This window comes from Monodelphis domestica, chromosome 8, assembly GCF_027887165.1.
Source record: "Monodelphis domestica isolate mMonDom1 chromosome 8, mMonDom1.pri, whole genome shotgun sequence".
Taxonomy (NCBI): Eukaryota; Metazoa; Chordata; class Mammalia; order Didelphimorphia; family Didelphidae; genus Monodelphis; species Monodelphis domestica.
In genome coordinates this window covers 164,642,192-164,659,438 of record NC_077234.1, presented here as the reverse complement: position 1 = coordinate 164,659,438, position 17,247 = coordinate 164,642,192, and the positions used below count along the sequence as shown (strand labels likewise).

Below are 17,247 nucleotides of genomic sequence, written 5' to 3'. Positions count from 1 at the left end.
ACTATAATCATGATCATAAAACTTGATATTGTCTATTAAAAATCAGGGAACCTTGGAACAGAATACTGGAAAATTAAAGTGAGATAAGCTAGCAATCAAGGATAAAATTATCCTACAAAGTTGAATCTAATACCTTTGAGGAAGAAATGGATCCTTAATGGAATAGAGGACTTTTTTGAGAATTCCTGCTTAAAAAAAAAAAAAAACTAAGGGGCTCTGAAACACAAATTAGAGTTCTAGAAACCTGAAGAAGTAAATTTATTTGAGGAACTAGAAATGACTCTATGATTATTATAAAGAGTGAACATTCTAATAGAAGAAGAATCAAGTGTTCCTTCAGAATTTTAATGTCTTCAAAGGATAGACAGGGAGTTAAATTTAAAATAAGTGCAAAAATAAATATGGTAGGGACTTATTGGTTCTGTTCTGAGGATATGAAGAAGAGAAAGAAAAGACAAAAAGAATAATCTAGAAAGGAGGAAAAAGGGGATAGAACTTGATATTTCTCATAACTGAAGTAAGAAGAATATGGAAGAAAGAAAAGGAGCATAAGCATCAGGTGAACTTCATTCATTTGATACAGGCACAGGAGAATTCAACACTTTCTTCCTCCCTCTCACACACACATCCAATCATATAGAAATATATCAAACTTAATGGAGAAGTAACTGGGGAATGTGTTAAGAGACAGAATAATATTGGAAAGGGAATATCACACACAAAACAAATCTCCTGATCCTTTCAGGGAGATAAGAAGCATGGATGTGGGTAGGGGGTACAATAATAAAAATAGTTAACATTTATGTAACACTATGTGGCAGGCACTAGCCAAGTGCTTTACTATTACTGCCTTGTTTGATCCTCACAACAACCCTGGGAAGTGAGCACTATTATCTCAATTTTGCAGATGAGGAAACTGAGGCAAACAAAAGTTAAGTGACTTGTCCTGGGTCACACAGTAAAAGCAAAGAAATAGAATCTAAGGTAGTGTCTTAGATTAGACAAATGGAGAATGAACAAAATGTAGTATAGAGATGCAATGCAATATTACTGTGCCATAAGAAAGAATAAAAGGAATATTTGCAGAAAATGCTCAATAATACAAACTGATACAGAATATAAGTGAGCAAAACAGGAGAAAAATTTATACAAGGACAACAATAGTGGAAAACAAAACCAATCTGAATGACTCTAGAACTCAAACTAATGCAATGACCATTTTTTCCCAGATGACCTGCTAGACAATGGATTCAAGGTACAGACATGCATTTCTAGGCATGGATGCTAAATGAATTTGTTTTGCTTGTCTATTCTTATTAGGTACCCCCCCCCCCCATTTCTCTTGGTTTTTAACTGTGAGAGAGAGATTGGAAGGAAGGGCATTAGAAATAATGATACCTCCCCCCCAAAAAAGGGCCACTGTAATATTTTTTAAGCAGAATGAAATTTGGAGGAAAGCAAGGCAATTTTGAAAAAGACAAGTAGAATTTATTGTATATTTTAGAAAATTGTAGGAAATAGGATCCCCTTTTATGTTCTATACATGGAAATATTCTGTATGATGTGTTAGGTTCAAGATTTTTAAAAATGTTGCTTTTTAATAAGTCCCCAAATACATGGGATTACTTTTACTGTATGGACATGATGCCTTTTTTCTAATGCAGTTTAGGATTTCATGAAGTTGGGGCAACATAATCATACTTGATTCCTTCTCATTCAACCACAATTCCTAAAACTTATGGTTGTTGTTGCACTAATTATATAACCAACGCAATCCAATTTTATAAAGCTAAATGCAGGATATTATAATGACCAATGAGTTTCATCTATAGTTTCAGCCTGCCAAACTCTTGCTTAATCTTATAAATCTATTAAAGATCTTTTATGGTTTCATTTCAGATGCCTATTTGATAAATATGCCTTTTGCTACACTCTTCTTAGTTAAGTACAAAGGGTTAGAAGTCATTTATGGCCATTTAAAAAATAATCAATTACTTGATAAACCTAGGAAAGAGCAAAGAGAGGTAATAACAGAAAAAGAGACAAGATAAAATTTAGTACTCTTTAAACAACCATGCTATCTGCCTCCTTATCAATAGAAATGACATGATTGACTGACTCTAACTCAACATAAGACAGAGCAGATTTTTTCCAACGGGCAAAACTGATGCTGGACATAAGCTTCAGAACCTTGATGGAATGCTCTTTAGTCATTTGAGAGGTGGTACTTCAAGAAATCTCAATCCTTTCTCTGTCTGCTTTTATTTCTAAAGGGTATCCTGCATTCCAACTGCCTTCCACTTACCAACATTTTACACTCTCATGCCTAAAAATTTGCCTATGCTACTCCTACATATTTGAAACAATCTTTCTCCTACTAATTTAATTCATAAGTGCTCTCTCTCTCTCTCTCTCTCTCTCTCTCTCTCTCTCTCTCTCTCTCTCTCTCTCTCTCTCTCTCTCTCTCTTTCTCTCTCTCTCTCTCCCACACACACCCTCCCCCACCTTCTGCTTAGAATCCACTGAACCACCCAGCTGCTCCTCACTTGATAAGCTCTTAATAGTTAACAGTTCTCACAAAGCAGGTTTCTAAGTAGACTGTCTAGCATTCTTAAATATACATTAACATACAGTGTGGGTAAAATACATAAAAACAATCTATACTCTATTTTCAGGTTGATACTTAAGTTACTTTCTAATACATTTTTCAGGTCAAACTAAAAAAATTTCATAAAGTTCCACCCAAAGAAATTAGTAATTCATAAATTCCAAGGGACTTTTGCTAGATATTCAAACATCAGCAGGACAAAAGCCATTTCAGTTCCCATTTAAAAAAGCCATGCACATGTGCACATCAGGGCAAAAGATAACTACTATATTCAGTCACAGGATGATGAAAAAAAAGAGGAAACACCATAAAAGGATATCTGTGGATGATCTTCCTTCAAACAAATATGACAAGAACAACGAGCTTCAGTTTCCTACAGTCACTCTGCCAAGTGTCACTTTCACAAAGGACCTAAAAAATCACTAATATGTAAGTAGAAAATTGTTGTACTTTTAGCAATAATTAAGAATTTTATAAAGTTAATGTTTTTTAAATATTTTGCTTCTCCTATAACTGAAAGGTAGAGTTTAATTCGTTTACCAGCTACATATATTTGCATGAAAATACTATTTTATTGCTAATTTATAATCTTGCTCCAAAGATACACAAATATTACTAATAATCTTTTCCTGTTAACTTGGTAGTCAAAAAAAGGTTAGAAAATATACCAAAAATGTGTTTGCTTTAAAAAGAAAAACCTAACCATTACTGCTTAACCTGTATAGCTATATAAAATGATAAACTAATAATAGCTTAATAGGTAAAGTAATAAAGAAATGTATTAAACTGACATTTTAGGACAGATTCATATGTGAACTGTAGACTGAGAATTAATCTTTTCTCATTAGAGTAAGAAAACTTTTAAAATCAATACTCAAAAGAGTATAATGATGAGGGGGCAGCCAGGTAGCTCAGTAGATTGATAGCCAAGTCTAGAGATGGGATGTCCTAGGTTCAAATCTGACCTCAGACACTTCTTAGCTGTTTGACCCTAAGCAAGTCACTTAATCCCGATTGCCTATGCCTTACCTATCTTCTGCCTTGGAACCAATATACAGTGTTGATTCTAAGATGGAAATTTAAGGGTTTAAGACCTGGATTATATTTTTTATTTTTAATTATATTATCAAATTATTATTATATTATATAATATGTTATACATATATTTCAAAAAAGATTAAATATACTGAAAAAAAGGTTCCATCATTCCCAAAGTAAAACAAATTCTCTGTAAACGAATTTTTTAATACTTGTTATTTAATTGTCTTTTCTCCTGAAAAAGTAGCAACTATAAATTAAAATATGAAATTCCTTCTTGATCTCAAATCATAATGTAGTTTGGAAACAATGGCAATGAAAATTATTATTTTCAGTTATATTTTTGTGTAGTATTTATAATGTATCATAAGAAACAATATGTATAATAAGAATTTCCTTCTTAGAAAGTATGCAGGAGAAGGGGGGAAGAGGAGAGGGATGCCCATCTGCATCAAACAGCCATTATTGGCTAACAGAAAATCTCATTATCAGATAACAGAAAATCAAGCAAGCTGAATTCCTGTCTAGCTATAATAACAAAATTTTCAGGCAAGTCACAGAATGCTTCTAAATCTCAGTTTGGAAAAGGGAATAGAGAACTAGGGAAAAGAGAAGCATTTAATATCTATGTCTATTTTGAAAGAGATTCTAAGTAAGTTCATATGTAGAGGAGTTTTAAATAAAAAAGTATTGGATAATTGATATTTATTGAAACATTCTCATCTCAAATCATAAGATTATATAAACACAAGTAAAACCAATAAAGAATCTTTCTAGATATTAGGCAGTCACACTACAGGTCATATCATGTTCCATATGTAAGGTATTTCTTTCAAAAGATAAGTCTATAACTCTAATAATGATAATAGTTGGCTACCAGATAAATCAACTATTTTAATTATAAATGGTTAAAAATTGAATACAATAAGATGACATCATAAGTATAAGATAAGAGATGACTGGCTACACAACAGTTTGTCTGAAGAAAATCTAGGGGCTTTACTGGACTCCAAGCTCAGTATGCAGTGGGATATGACTCATTGGGCTTGTACTGAGAGGCACGGTTCACAAGAACAAGGTGACAATCCTGCTAAACTCTGCCCAGGTCAGACCATGCCAAGAATACTGTGTTCGTTTCTGAACAGCATGGTTTAAGGAAGAACAACAACAAATTGGATAACCTCCAAAAGAAGGCAACTAGCATGGTAATATGCTAGATTACAATCTGCTGAAGAAAATGAGGATGTATCTAAAAGGCTATCATGTGAAAAAGCAATTAAACTTGTTCTGTTTGGTCATAAAGGGCCACACCAGGAACAAAGAGTAGAAATTCTATAGAAACAAATTTAGCATGGATGTAATAAAAAATTTCCCAGCAATTGGTGCTGTCCAAAAATGGAACAGTCTACCTCAGGGAACAGAGCTTTCTCCCCACTGATTAAAGTTCTTGGAGCAAAGGGAAGACAACTACTTGTCAGCTATAGTATGGTGGGGATTCCCTTTTTGAGGATATTATGAACTAAATATACCCTGAGACCCCATCCAAAACTAAAATCCTGGGAATCATATCATCGACGTTAAAGCATGGAATGGTTGATTGTACTTTGCACCAAAGTAGAGAACACAGAACATTGATGAAATCACAGATCCTTGAGGCGGCTAGCCAAGTCAGTGGGTAGAGTGCTAGAGTTTAAGATATGAAGAACAGAGTTTAAGAATTGCCTCAGATAGATACTTGAAAGCCGTGTAACCCTGGATAAGCCAGTTAACCTCTATGTGCTTCAGTTTTCTCATCTGCAAAATGGGCATAATAAAATTCCTTAGCACATAGGGTTGATATGAGGATCAAATGAGAGAATATAAACAGCACTTTGTAAACTTTAAAGTGTTATATAAATGCTATTATTAAAATAGAAATTAAGAGTACATCTTTATAGAGTGATTTTCTTATAAAAACCATAGGAAGAAGACAAGATATATGTTGCCATCCATTTTATGGATGAGGAAAGGAAGACTTGGAGGGGTTAAGTGACTTTCCTGTAGTGAAACAATGACTTGGTGCTGGAGGGAGCTAGCACCTGAATCAAGGCCTTCAGACTCCTGGTCTAGTAACACTTTCCCAGGAGACCAAGGCGAACATCATATTGTCATCCTGCTAATTATTATATATACTTTATTTATTTAAAAATGTTTTAATTTTAATAACAAATTTCTACATAAGTTTTCTGAAGTTATAGAATCCAAATTGTCTCCCTCCCTTCTTCCCTTCCCCTTCCTGGAGCTGGCAAGCAATTCAATCCAGGTTATACATGTATTATCATACAAAACATGTTTCCATATTATTCATTTTAATAAGTGAATAATCTTATAAAACCAAAGCCCTAAGACATATACCCAAATAAGTGATAAGTTATTTGCTTCTGTCTGCATTCATATTCCAACAATTCTTTCTCTAGAGGTGAATAGCAATCTTTTTCATAAGTACCTTAGAATTGTTCTGGATCATTAAATTGCTGTTAGTAGCAAAGTCTACATATACTTTAATAGCATACTATAGCAGACCTTCATTTGTTTGACTTTTTTGTGTTAAGGCTGACCAGTAATTTTCTTACTACATTCTCAGCTTTGTAAGGAAAAAAATGACACAGGAATCAGTAAAGAATAAAGCAGTAAAGAAAGACAACAGGAGAAGCTAAAGATTAATCTGACTGTGCTGATCAGGCCATATCTATCATGTTGAGTTCCTTTCTGGGTACCACATTTCAAAGGGATATTGACTACTTGTAAATCATGATGAGCAAGTCCAGGATGGCAAAAAGTCTAGAAACCACATCATGTGAAAAATGGTTGAACTGGGAGGCTTTAGTCAAAAGAAGAGAAGAATCAGAATGAAAATAAGAATTGTCTTCAAACACTTAATGGAACAAAATTTGGAAGGAGTAGCTTTTTCCCATGTAAATCTAAGCAGAAAAGCAAGAACCAACAGGTGGAAATGAAAGGGAATTACATTTTGGCTCATTATAAAGAGAAAATTTCTATTAGAACTGTCAAAAAATGCAATATATTTCTTTCTGGGGTAATGAATTCCTGTCTCTGGAGCTCTTCAGGAAGCAGTCTGGCTGACAACCAACCATTCAGGAGTTATGCAGGTGGGGAAGAGGGAGGGAGTGTGTCTGTGTGGGTTACAGGCTGAAGGAAGGGGATGGTTTCTCAGCTTCTTTCTAAGTTTGGGATTCTAGCAAATACAAATGTCTCTACTCAACTAGGTGCTTAACATAGTTAACTTAGGCAATTAACAACATAAAACATTTCAAACTCAGTTTCCTTACAATCTTTTCCTCAAAATAAGCTTTCATTTCTTCTAAGGAAAGCAATCAATAGTGTGATGCTAGGAGTAAGAGGACTCGGGATCATTGGCTTTAGCAACTGACTACTTATGTAACCTTGGACAAATCTCTTAACCTCCCTACATCTGTTTCCTCATATGTAAAGAGGAGGAGTAGCTGCCCTCAGCAGCCCCTTCAATCTCTAAATGTATGGTCTTATGAGATACAAAATCTAAACATAATTAATATTTCACCTATATTGAGAATATAGTAGATACAGGGCACTACAATAGGTGACAAAACAATGAATAAATGCTTGTGATAAGAAACTTATTTTTCTCTATTTTTTCTTTTCTTTTCTCTTCTTTAACCCTTGCTTTTTGTCCTAGTAACAGCTCGAAGATAGACTCAAGGGCTTGGCAGAGTTAAGTGACTTAAGTTACCCTGCTACAATGTGTCTGAAGCCACATCAGAATGCAGATCTTCCTGACTCTAGGCCTAGTGTTCTATCCAATGTGCTACCTAGCTGTCCCCTTTTATCTTATTATACACTTGATCAATTTGATAAAAGTCAGAAGCAGATTCCATGGTGACTAGCTTCAAAATAGCAGTGTTGTCTTTTTTATAAGGTCTGGTTGTTTTTTTCCAAAAATAATTTGCCCTGTAATTTTGTGGGGGCAGCTGCGTGGCTCAGTAGATTGAGAGTCTGACCTAGAGACAAAAGGTCCTGGATTCAAATTTGACCTCAGACACTTCCTAGCTGTGACTCTGGGCAAGTCAGTTTAACCCACATTGCCTAGCCCTTATTGCTCTTCTGCCTTGGAACCAATACATCATATTGATTCTAAGACAAAAAGTAAGAATTTTAAAAAGAAAATAAATTAAAAAAATAATTTGTCCTGTAATTTTGAAGCATCAATCGAGTTTAATGTATTTTAATTTCATTCTACTATGGTCAAGGCATTGTGCTAAATGCTGGGGATACAAAAATAAAAAAAACTGGCCTCAGGGAGCTTATATTCGATTAGGAATGGGAGGTGATGACATTTTACCAAGGTGGTAAGGACAACACAATGGATAGAGAACTATAGTTTTTCTTTTAACCATCTCTGCCAATGAATTTTATAGCTGGTGATCTGTTACCTAAGTCAATTAGCCACTTGTTTTTAGATTTCTTGTTTACAAGAGATGTAAATGCTTTTTACAGAAAGATGCAAAATAGCATGATTCAATCTACTAGACAACAAATAAGGAAATTTGGTGGTTGTTGAATTCTCTGAACTGTATGAGCCATTGGATGTCACCCAACTGCCTCAATTGCACGAGAAGACAGCCTATGAAAACATTTGACAAACTCTAGACCTTAGAAAACCAGGTAACTATTGGAGGGGGTGATGATAGATTCCATTCACCTATCAGGTGTTCTGTGCTCAAGAGAACAGAAGTAATATAAACTTATCTGTTGCAATCTGCTCAGCATACTCTCCTATCACTTCCTGTACTTCCCATCAGTTCTACAATGAAATAAGCTTCCTGTGACTCCTATTCAATCTAATTTTCCAAGTTTCTCATCCTTTCCTAAGAATTATTTCCTCTTCTCTACATTGCCCTCAAAGGACAAATCTAAGAACCAAGGCTATGCATAAACAAAAGAAGTTTGATTTAATTTAAAAAAAAAAAAGCAACACAGTAATTATTATTTGGTAATAGACAAATATAACCTGTGCCTATAAGTCTGATTTGGAGCTTCTATCTTTTAAAATGTATATTCCTTAAAGTTACTTGTATAATGCTTCGGGTTTCAGATACTTAGAAAGCTAGATTTTCCTAGCACAAAAGCTATAATTGGGGCAAGGCCAACCTCAAAGATAGGTAGGTGGAGAGGGCTTGTATGATATCATTTCATAACCATCTGAAAAGGAAAGAAAATCATTCCCCATCAGCTGGATTTGCCAGGTTAAGATTAATTCCCTTAATGCATGGCTATGATTCCTACTGAAACAAATATATTTGAAAAAAGTAACATTTATAACGATTAGTCACTTGAACCAAGATATAAATGAATAATCTCAGAAGATCTTATGATAGGAGAGTGGAAAGTGAGAAAGAACATGAGGGCATTAAGAACATTTCTGTTGTTGTTCAGTCATTTTTCAGTTGTGTCTTCACTCTTCATGACCCCATTTGGAGTTTTCTTGATAGAGATACTAGAGTGGTTTGCCATTTCCTTCTCCAGCTCATTTTACAGATGAGGAAACTGAAGTAAACATGGTTAAATAATTTGTCCAAGGTCACAAATGTATAGTAAATATCTAATAAGTGTCTGAGGCCAGATTTAAACTCAGGGGAATGAGTCTTCTTGATTCCAGCCCTGGTACTCTTCCCACTATACCACCTAGATGCCACTATTAAAAACACAGAGACAAAGAGTGGGCTATTAAAGGCAACAAAATGCACAGAATTTAGACACCACAGGCATAAAAACAAACTATTTACTTCACAATTTATCTAAGGGCTAGTCCTGATTCTAGGTACTTTAAAAGGTTTTGTGTTTTTTGCATTATTATTTGCATTTACCTTTTTGGAAAATTAATGCTCTAGTTGGTGCAGGTCAGAGTTATCTAAATATGTCAATATTTTTAAGTGCATGTATTGAACTGAAAGTAACAGCATATTTTTGACTGCTCAAATTAAAGAAGCAGGATAATATAGTACTACATATCCAAAATTGCACATGCTTAGAAGCTGTTTCCCACACACACAAAAAAACCCCTATTTCTAAAACATAAATTACATTAATTTTTTTGTTTCTCTTAAGTTTTTGCCTTTTTCTTTTCTTTTGTGTGGTTAGACAAAGTATGCCACTTAACACGTCTGATTAAGCAAAAATGAGATAATAAAATCAAGAGATATGAGCAACTCTAATAATTATTGTCTATCAGGCACACATAAATATATATGCATATGTGTATGTGTGTTTATATAGTGCTCCCCAACCACAGAAAACTAACTTACAAATAATTCTGTGGACGCTTAGTTCCGAGAGAATTTAGTGTTTTTCTCAGACCAATATACTGAGTACAGAGATTTAAAAACAACAAGCTTAGATAAGGAGACAGAAATTACATCTGCAACCTTTTGTTCAAAGATATGTTTGACTAGTTATGGATAGTTTCTACAAAGCCTGTTGTTTAACTCCAATGGAGAAGGTTGTTTTGAGGTACAGAAAAAAATTGCAATTTCCCATAACACTCAACTGCCTCATATCTGTCTGAGTATTCCACAAATACAAAAGAAATACACCAATCATGGTAGTTGTTTTTTTTTCTTTAGCTACAAAGTGCCATGCCCACAGTAACATTTGTCTCAGGAAAAAACAGTCTTGAGAAAATCTGTAAAATTTTTTCCCCATCAAAAATTATTGAAGTATAATAACCTTCAAATTCAACTTGGCATATTCTGCCTAAATACACCTAACGGTTCCACAATTAAGAGTACCTGAGAAATAATTAGATACCAAACAAATTCAAACCTATAAAACAGTCTAAACATTCATGACCCAGAGCTTTTGGTAAGAGGCTAGGTCAATTCTGACCAAACTTCAGGCAAATTGTTTTGAGAAAACTTGGCATTTGGTGAATTGGTCTGCTCTCTTTCAACAGGATATAAGATGGAAGGATTCTTTAAGGGGAGTCGGACCATAAAATAACTACATTTTCTTAGATTTCTTCTGGGAATGTATGTTATTTCTGCTTCTAGTAAAAAGTATGTTTGGTTTAGACCAAAAAGTCATTCCCATATTTACAGTTACAAAAGATAACCTAGAACAAAGAAATGTTTCTGATTCCTGTAACTTTTACTTCCTCAGTCACCATAATAATATTTATACGTATAGTAAGCTGTTGGACTAAGAACTCTCTAACATACTTTTAAATGGACATTTCCCAGGAGACTGAGTTTTGAAATATTTTATAAATGATAATATGAATATTATAAAGGGGGCTAGGACTAGGATTTTTGAAAAGCAACATTTCCTCAGAAATGAAATTATAATAAAAAGGAAGTTGAAATTTTCACAATGCCTTTTCCTAAACTACACCCCTTGTCTGGAATCCTCATGCCAACCAACCAATTTCCTATTTTCGTTTCCTAAATATCTTTCATGTAGTCTTTTCCCTCAAATATACTTTCTTTGAACTCCTCACCACCTCACTTTTATTGCACAAAATATAACTGCAACAAACATTCATTAAACACCTACTACTGAGGGGGCTCAGGGGACTGAGAGCCAGGTCTAAAGATGGGAGGTCCTAGATTCACATCTGACCTCAGACACATCCTAGCTGTGTGATTCTGAGCCAGTCACTTAACCCCTCCTCCCCCACCAGCCTTGCCCTTACCACTCTTCTGACTTGGAATCAATACACAATATTGATTCTACAGTAGAAGATAAGGGTTTAAAAAAAACACAACTTCTGCTACTGAGCACTGTTTTAAGAACTGGGGAAAATATGAAGATTAAATGATACATGGTGCAGTCCTTGCTTTCTTCTACTTCTTTTTAAAACCCTTACTTTTTGTCTTACTATTAATTCTAAGAAAGAGAAGTGGCAAGGACTTGGTAATCAGGCTTCAGTGACTTGCCCAAGGTTATACAGCTAGGAAGTATCTATTCAGTTGTCCCTAGTCCTTGGTTTCAAGGAGCTCACAATCTAGTTGAGAGATGTGTATAACATATGACAAATGCATATAGTACGGAATGTTTAGGGTATATCAAATGAGAGGTAGAGAACAGGCAATGTACAAGTTTAGAGAATCATTACTGATTTGAGAAAAATATGGAAATGGTTCATGGAAGAGACTGCATGTAAGGTAGCTTCAAAGATGGAGAGGTACAGATTGGGCAATGTAATGGAAGGATAAATAAGCACAAGCAGAGTGAACACTGGCAAAGGCATGGAAGTGGTACAACCCAAGCTTTAACAGTTCATTTTGTTTAGAGTGTAGAACAAGGAAAGGGAAAGGTATGGATGTGCTGAATCATAAAGGTGTTATGTGTGTGAACATACAAAGGTAGATGGATATGATAGTGGTATTTATGAGCTGCTACATATAAAATAAGTAGTGCCACTGTTGGCTGCACAGAGATTTCCTGCTAATTCTTTGGTCCTTGAGAAAACAGATATGTGCTGATTCTCCTGAGATAACTGAATTCCTTTCAGAAACAACTACAGGGAATTCATCGTTCTGCCTTTTCCTCAAATACATGCTTCGCTGACTTTTGTCTTGAGATTTTTTACCTTTTCCTGTAGAACTTAAAAAACACTGCCTTGAGTTTATCATGAGCCTAACTCTCACACTTTTCTGACACAAATCAGATCATTGTGGTAATGTTCACAGTCTAGTGTAAGCAAAATGTGTGACTAATTTCATTTCCTGGCAGTGATAGGAACCATGTATTAAAAATGCCCAACTGAAATTCAGCTTAAAACCATTGTTCAATGCTTGTCTGAAATGTAAGAGGGGCTATGATCGATCTTATTTTAATCATATAGTGACTTAGAAGGAAGGAAGGGGATTTCAGCCTAAGAAGCTAGGGCTTTCCTTATACCATAAAACAGGCTTGTCTTATCTGTATTGATGTATTTCTCTCGCTCAGGACTTCCCCAGTTTTTTACTAACCTATGATTGTGGTAACATGAATTTTTAACCTCAGACTCTTAGGTTCTATTCATGTCCTCAACTTTTATTTTACAATTGTTGAATTTCATATAAAAGGGAATAGTTGCCTGGCATAACTATAGTCTTCTTTCACTTAGCAACAGATGATTTATAATACTTTTAACTAATTATATGCTTATATTTTTTCTCTAGAGAAACGAAATCCTAGCAAAAATGGAAACCAACTTCACCACCCCTTTTTCAACATTAGCAAATATGACCTGTGACCTGTATGCACATCGAAATGTAGCGAAGTTCTTAATGCCTCTTCATTACAGTACTGTATTCATCATTGGACTTCTTGGTAACCTACTAGCCTTGTCTGTCATTTTTCAGAACAGAAGAAAAATTAACTCTACCACCCTCTATTCAACAAATCTTGTAATTTCTGATATACTTTTTACTACTGCTCTGCCAACCCGGATAGCCTACTACGCAATGGGATTTGACTGGAAAATTGGTGAAAGCTTGTGTAGGATAACTGCTCTTATATTTTACATTAATACCTATGCAGGTGTGAACTTCATGACTTGCTTGAGTATTGATAGGTTCTTGGCTGTGGTCCACCCTCTTCGATATAACAAGATGAAAAGAATCAAACATGCCAAATGTGTATGCATATTTGTCTGGATTCTTGTATTTGCTCAGACACTCCCACTACTCATACATTCTATGTCAAGGGAAGAAAATGGAAGGACAACATGCATGGAATATCCAAATTTTGAAGAAATAGACCATCTTCCTTGGATTCTACTTGGTGCCTGTTTAATAGGTTATGCTATTCCACTTGTAATCATACTGATTTGCTATTCTCAAATATGTTGTAAACTCTTCCAAACTGCTAAACAAAATCCACTAACTGAAAAATCTGGGGTGAACAAAAAGGCTCTCAACACAATCATTTTCATAATTATTGTATTTATTGTCTGCTTCACCCCTTATCATGTTGCAATTATCCAACATATGATTAAGAAGCTACAAAAAGAACCAGATTGTAAAGAACAACATATATTCCAGATTTCCCTCCATTTTACTGTTTGCCTGATGAACTTCAACTGTTGCATGGACCCTTTTATATATTTCTTTGCATGCAAAGGTTACAAGACAAGGGTTATGAAAATGCTGAAACGTCAAGTTAGTGTATCAATTTCAAGTGCTGTCAGGTCAGCTCCTGATGAAAACTCACGTGAGATGACAGAAAATCAGACAATGATCCATTCTAAGTCTTTAAATGGAAGGTAAAGAAGAATAAAATCTTGTATTTACAAGAAAAAATATCTGTTCAACATACCTTCAGAACCTCTTTCACTAGGTAACGTGAATTTTCAGAGTTCAAAAGGGGATAGTTACTTACAAAGTAATGGGTATGTTAAAAAAGAAAACACCAAAGTATTACCCTAAAGACAGAATGCCATGTGACAAAAGCCGTTCAGCTATCCGTAATTGCAATGATACTAAGATGTGACAAATCTAAAAAATTACTCTTCCCTATGTATTTTGAGAACTGGATTAACTGAACTGAGTAAAGAGAGAAGTAATTTAATAAATACAGAAGGATTTGGGTGCCCACAACAACTGAAAAAGAGAAAAACCAACAAAGAATTACTGTATTAAATTATATGACTATCCTTAATCATATTCTTGCTACACCGAGGACCCATGATATCCTGATTGTAGGGAACTTTAATTGTAGGAAATTCCTCCACCTAAAGCTTATCTATAATTTAGTAAGTAACTCCTTGGAGTCTCTTGAAGCACTGAAAGATTATGAGACTTGTCCAGAGTCACTGAGAAGCAAGCCTTGAATCAGTCTTTCCTGACTCCGTGTCGAGACCTCAAAACACAATGCAATCAATGTTCATTTGCCAATCAAATAAAGTACTATATGTGTTAATTGATCATTTACCTTGTTATAAAATAAAATGGAATTTTATTTGATGGAATTAAAGGAATTGTTTTAAAATAAAAACCTCTATAACAATTACTGATAGCATTATCATTTATAAAATTTAAACCTGCTGTAAGATATTTATGTAAATATTAAAAGTTAATAAAATTATAGTCAGAAATTGTGATTACTTTCTAAGATAACTATTATCTCTTTCATGTGTTTAGATCTTTAACTTGGAGATTAAGAAATAAATATGCATTTTATATCTCAAAGCAACAATATAGAACTTTTAAATGAACCACAAAAAATTAAAAATCTACTTTATAAATGAGAAATGATGTCTGTAGGACAGAATCTCTATAATTGCCAACTGTTTCTGAGTTAATGAAAACTAGGAATTTTAATATGCCTTAATAATAATTTATAGTTAGAAGACTGATTAAGTTGGCTATATGAGATCACAGGAAGAATAAATTGCCCTCAATAGACTAATCTCTATTTTTATATTAAGAAAGATTTTGTTTGTTTTCTTAAAAAAACAATGCTATAAGTATAATGATCATCAACAAAAATGAATAATCCAGTTAAAATGTAAAATAAACAGAAAACTCATAGTACTTTACAGGCTAGAAACAAATCAATTTTTTAAAAAAGAAACAAATAGAAATGCTTTCAGTGTGTGTTCCGTCTGGGTACCTCTTCCTTTGTTTCCCTTCTTTTTAATATAGTTAATGTGTATATCTTGTATATTTTCAATGTAAAAATGTTAATATATTCACTTAATAATGCATTTTTTATAATCCTGGATACTAAAAAATGTGTTTATTTGGCATTTTTTAATTCCAAAACTTTGTTTCAAATAAAGACCTGAATATTTCAAAATTATGATTCTGTCCATGAATGTTTCCAATCCTCTTCCTTCCCTAGAGACTTTCAGAGGCATAACATCAGCAAGGTCAAGAAAATTGGTCTCAGAAATAGAACTAACAGCAACAGCGGAAGCAATGAAAAGCAAGGATACCAGGTTTAGCTATAAGCCAAGCTTGGGGAGGGTGGAAAAGGAGGGAACGAGAGAGTGATCACAAGATATTCCTCATCTGTAAAATGGGGATAATACTTCAAAACCTACCTCATGATTTAGGAGGAAATCATGACAGAAATATGAGTTGGTTTTTCTGCATACTAGAGATAATTTTATTCTCTCACTGGTGGGTAGGAGTCTTTCATTTTATACATTAGAAGTAGAACAGACAAAAAAAGATGTCATTTGTGCAATCATGACTCATGAAATTAGTTATGCTAGTTAACCAGCAAAGATTATTCACAGAATGTAAAAGAGGGGTAGGAAAAAGGAGCCTTGCTTGGTAGATAAAACATTCTGTCTCTTTTAAGTTCACTAAAATGACAGTAGGTACCAGTAACTTGAAAAACTCTTTTGGGTCATATTTTCAATATGAAAAATCAGAAGTCTCACTTGCAACCTCAATTTTCTTTAAGTTCTGATCAAAGCTATTTTGGCCTCCTGCTATATCATATAGCTCAACTGAGTTAATGTATATAGACAACTTCTGGAAATGCAGAACCTCAAAAATATTTCAAAAATTCACTATCTTCACAATAGCCTGGGGGAAAAAGTAGAGGCATGAACCATAAGCAAAGGGTAAAAATGGCCAACAATACCTTTCCCTTCCTCTATTTAAGCAGCTTGTTTTTGTTTCTTCATTTCAAATGATGATGATGATGATGATGATGATGATGACAGCTGACATTTCTGCAAAACCTGAAAATTATTTCATTGGAACCTCACAACAATCTTGTGATATAGATATTCTTATTTTTATAGATATAGAAACTAAGATTTAAGGAGTTAAGTGACTTCTGTATGGCATAGTTAAAACTATCATGAAACATGATACTCTTGTCCCTAGTGGAAGGGATGGGGGATGTGATTTTCCCTCCTCTCCCTTTAGCTAATCATAGAATTTAGTACGCTTCTGATGTTTTTAAATACAGGTCTTTCTAATGGTCTCCAGGAGTCTCTAACTTCTCCACAAACCAACTCCCACATAGATGACAAATTAAAATTACTAAAATGGAAGCTTGACAACATCACAGAGCTGCTAGAAAATCTTTAGTGGTTTTCTATTGTCTCTAAGACAAAATATAATCTCCTCAGGCTGGTACTGAAAACCCTTCATAATATGGCTCTTTCCTACCTTTCCAGATTGGTTTCATATTACTTTCCTTCACCTCAATAGTCAGACTGGTTCACTAGTTCTTTAAATGAACTAAACACTAGATCTCTTGCCCTGTGTCTTTGCCTTGTTCCTTCTGCCTTCCCCCTTCCCCCTGCCCCTACAATATCTAGAATGTAGCTCAGTCTCTAAGTATTCCTTGTTTCCTAGCTTCCAGGCTCACCTCAGGTGCTGCCCTGTACAGGACCCTTCCTGATCTCAGCAATTGTTACTAAGTTCTTCTCCCTTCTCAATTGTTTTTGTTTTTACCCTGTTTTGTACCTATGTACATATTGCTTTTTCCAGGAGAATATAAGCTTCTTGAGGGCCTACAAGAGATACTTCACTTTTAATTTCTGATGCCCCAATGCCTAGCAAAATGCTGCCCCACTGTGTGTATTGAATAAGGTGATTTCCAAGTTCAGTACA

At 34.4% G+C, this 17,247-nt stretch overlaps 2 protein-coding genes across 3 annotated transcripts in view; one reads left to right on the top strand and one right to left on the bottom strand.

The window, feature by feature from the left end:
* The window catches only part of UBAC2 (UBA domain containing 2), a 326,804-nt gene that overhangs the window by 181,457 nt on the left and 128,100 nt on the right, over positions 1-17,247 (bottom strand). The gene's annotated exons all lie outside the window — the stretch shown is intronic.
* On the top strand, positions 2,905-15,460 carry GPR183 (G protein-coupled receptor 183). Of its 2 annotated transcripts, XM_007501349.3 has the most exons (3): positions 2,905-3,037; positions 8,180-8,347; positions 12,847-15,460. In XM_007501349.3, the coding sequence occupies exon 3, from the start codon at positions 12,868-12,870 to the stop codon at positions 13,933-13,935; it is 1,068 nt and encodes a 355-aa protein (XP_007501411.2). In that variant the 5' UTR covers positions 2,905-3,037; positions 8,180-8,347; positions 12,847-12,867; the 3' UTR covers positions 13,936-15,460. The 2 variants fall into 2 exon arrangements, with proteins under 2 accessions (XP_007501411.2, XP_003341866.2); XM_003341818.4 differs by lacking the exon at positions 8,180-8,347.